General features: G+C 39.8%; 1 protein-coding gene across 1 annotated transcript; it reads left to right on the top strand.

Moving 5' to 3' along the window:
- Positions 1 to 253: 253 nt before the first annotated feature.
- LOC100245520 (alcohol dehydrogenase-like 1) lies at positions 254 to 3,114 on the top strand. The gene is made up of 10 exons (XM_010666045.3): positions 254 to 445; positions 551 to 690; positions 778 to 824; positions 925 to 1,250; positions 1,709 to 1,791; positions 1,904 to 1,979; positions 2,056 to 2,120; positions 2,206 to 2,301; positions 2,613 to 2,774; positions 2,850 to 3,114. The coding sequence occupies exons 1-10, from the start codon at positions 394 to 396 to the stop codon at positions 2,964 to 2,966; spliced, it is 1,164 nt and encodes a 387-aa protein (XP_010664347.1). The 5' UTR covers positions 254 to 393; the 3' UTR covers positions 2,967 to 3,114.
- The last annotated feature ends 227 nt before the right edge of the window (positions 3,115 to 3,341 follow it).

Here is a 3,341-nt window from a genome sequence, read left to right on the forward strand (position 1 = left end):
TTTTAATAAATTATATTTTATTTTATTTTTAGAAAAAGAATTATAAACCAGGTAGCTATTTACGACAGAATTTTTTTTTTAAATATGGCTTTGAGAGGTTCTGACAATGATGTCTTAACTGTATCATCAACCTCATAGAAAATTTATCATGTGCAATTATGGTGGGTAGACCAGTTTCTCGTCCACCAAGCAACAACTAAAGTAAGAAAATAAAAAAATAAAAAATTGTACTGTTAAATAATTATTTAGGAGTGCGACAAGGAGATGCCAACCCATGAATCCCCATTTTGTTAAATAAACTCATTTCACTCTTCCCTCTGTATGCCTGAATCTGTGTAAAGAGGTCAACACCTAAGAAGAAAACACAGCGGCAGAATCAGCCAGAAATCTGATATGGAGAAGAAAAACTCATCAGAAACTGCAGGAAAAGCTATAACATGCAAAGGTAGAGTACATTCTTTTATTGATCTATTTGTTTATTGATTGGCTTTGGTTTGATCACTACCCTTGATCTCATATTGCTTTGTGTTTGCTGTGTTCATTGGAACAGCTGCAATTTGCAAAGAGCCAGGAGAGGCTCTTGTGATAGAGGAAATTGAAGTGGCCCCCCCAGAAGCTTGGGAAATTCGGATCAAAATACTATGCACATCCCTTTGTCACACTGATGTGACCTTCTGGAAAATGAATGATGTAAGTCCATCAACTACAAATTTGCAAGTTATACACCCAATGAATTCAGTTATCTTCCAAATCTGATTTCCACCATTATTTCTCCAGGGACCTGAAAGATCCTTTCCGAAAATTTTAGGGCACGAGGCGGTCGGGTGATTAGTCTATCTTTACTCAACTTATGCGTTTTTCTTGTAAATTAAGCTCTTGAATGTGCTGATTTTACTGAAAGCTTTTGTGTGGGTGCGTGTGAAGTGTTGTTGAGAGTGTGGGAGAGCATGTGGAGGAAGTGAAAGAAGGAGATTTGGTGGTTCCAGTGTTTCTTCCGAGCTGCAAGGAATGCAGGGATTGCACGTCGACTAAGAGCAACCTTTGCACAAAATTTGGGAGCAAGTTCTACCAGGGTATGCCAAGGGATGGAAGCAGCAGGTTCAGGAATATGAAAGGGGAGGTTGTGCACCATTTCTTGTTTGTTTCAAGCTTTGTGGAATACACGGTTGTGGACATAGCCCATGTTGTGAGGCTCAACCACGAGATTCCTGCGGATAAGGCCTGCTTGCTCAGCTGTGGAGTGTCAACAGGTGAGGGATAGCTGATCCATCGACCATCATGCATATCTTACAGTCTATTCATTGTCATCAAATTCGTACATCCTTGAAAGAAGACCGGAATGAATTTTCATGCCTCAATTATTTGGATTAAAAGCCATGGGGAGAGGAAATTTTTCAGTAAAAATGTGCAGCTTTGTTGCGCAAGCGGGACTGGCTTTAGACTTCATCATCATTTGGATGTGGAGTTGGTGGGTGTCACTGCCCCAACCTGCTGAGGCTGTACCCCCTTTTGTGGAGTTAAGTTATGTTATGGAGGGATCGGTGAGAATATTCTGACGTCCCCCGTGACGCCATCCGTCTAATATCTTACAGATTTGGAAATCATAATCATAAACGTTTATAAACGTTTAATACTAAACGCATTAAGATTTGAAATTTGTTTTGTTTTTATTGTTGACGAAAGTTGATTGATCGGTGGTGGGGTATAGGAATAGGAGCGGCATGGAAGGTGGCAGAGGTGGAGGAGGGATCTACTGTAGCCATATTCGGGCTTGGAGCTGTTGGACTTGCGGTATTTCAAATAGAACCTCATCTGCCTGTGGCCCTGGGAGATGACTTCAATGGCCACACACACCCAATGATTATACATTATGCAAGCCTAATTGATTGCTACATCATATCAGGTCGCGGAGGGGGCAAGGCTCCGGGGAGCTTCAAAGATCATAGGTGTCGATTTGAATCCCGAAAAATTTGAGATAGGTGGGCTGCCTTTTAACCCAATCATCCCCTTCTACTTTCCTGGTTGAGGAAATTAACTGACTCTTGTACATGGCAGGAAAGAAATTTGGGGTCACCCATTTCATTAACCCTACTGCCTGTGGCGAAAAAGCAGTGAGCCAGGTCAATCCCTGCTTCTGAAATATAAAAGACAGTTGACAGAATTTGAACGGCTGATGACTATCCTACTCATGTTTTGTCTGATCAGGTGGTGAAAGAGATGACAGATGGGGGTGCTGACTATTGCTTCGAATGCATCGGACTGGCATCCTTGATGAAAGATGCTTTCGATTGTAGCCGAGAGGTCATTTCTCTCTCTTTTTTATATATGCTTCATAAACACTAGAAGAACAGGATGCGTGCTTTTTTGTAAAGGTAGGATGGCTGGATGGGTCCCTAGAAAAAGGTTGTCCACTTGCAATCCCAAATGACCCAAGAAAAGAAATTGTGCCACAACAAAGAACAAAGCACATGGGGTCACGGACACCAATATGCAGGACAAAATCATTATGTTAAAGACACGGACAAATTGAAGATTAGCTCTTAACAGTCGCATGGTTTCTATGCCAATATATTTCTTCAGTAATGCAATCATTGGTGATTTTATGAATGTAGGGGTGGGGCAAAACAGTGATACTGGGAGTAGAGATGCACGGGTCAGATTTGAATGTCAACTCTTCTCAAATTCTCAGAGGCAGAAGTGTCATGGGCTCCCTGTTTGGAGGACTCAAACCAAAGTCTGACATTCCCATTCTCGCAAAAAAATACATAGACAAGGTAAGTTTCTATGGGTCAAAATTTGGGAACATGATGTAGGTAAGTGATAACCCAGCGTTAATTTGTATCCTGCAGGAGCTTAGACTGGATGAATTCATCACACATGAGGTGAACTTCCAGGACATCAACAAAGCTTTTGAATTTCAGAGTCAAGGAAAGAGCATCCGATGCATCATATGGATGGACAAATGAAATTGGTCCATTCTATAATTAAAGAGAAAGGTTATTAATGTTAAGTAGCATCACATGCATATTGAATACAAATCTTACAACTTTAAGCTTTCAAGAAAATTGATTATTTATCATAATATTATAACTTGATTTGATGGAAGGTCATAAATTAAAGTCACCTCTCGATTTGTATTTCCTTATTTGTTTCTCTTCTCTCTTTTTACCATTCCTTGATTTCCCCACTCAATAAAATAGCTCAAATTTGAATATATGCAATTATTTGCACTTCTCTATAAATCATCCTCGTGGACACAAGGAGTAATTTAGTTTGTCATACAAATTTAATTTAAGAATGATGTTTTAGTTGTTGAATGGATGAATATTGACTTTGTTTAT

Source organism: Vitis vinifera, chromosome 18, assembly GCF_030704535.1.
Source record: "Vitis vinifera cultivar Pinot Noir 40024 chromosome 18, ASM3070453v1".
NCBI classification, from domain to species: Eukaryota; Viridiplantae; Streptophyta; class Magnoliopsida; order Vitales; family Vitaceae; genus Vitis; species Vitis vinifera.

What these genes read in the sequence shown, in the direction of transcription:
- LOC100245520 (XM_010666045.3), top strand. Translation starts at nt 394, where the DNA reads ATGGAGAAGAAAAACTCATCAGAAACTGCAGGAAAAGCTATAACATGC. An exon ending in CCTTCTGGAAAATGAATGAT is followed by an intron (nt 691 to 777) that starts GTAAGTCCATCA and finishes TTATTTCTCCAG; the next exon opens with GGACCTGAAAGATCCTTTCC. An exon ending in CAGCTGTGGAGTGTCAACAG is followed by an intron (nt 1,251 to 1,708) that starts GTGAGGGATAGC and finishes GGTGGGGTATAG; the next exon opens with GAATAGGAGCGGCATGGAAG.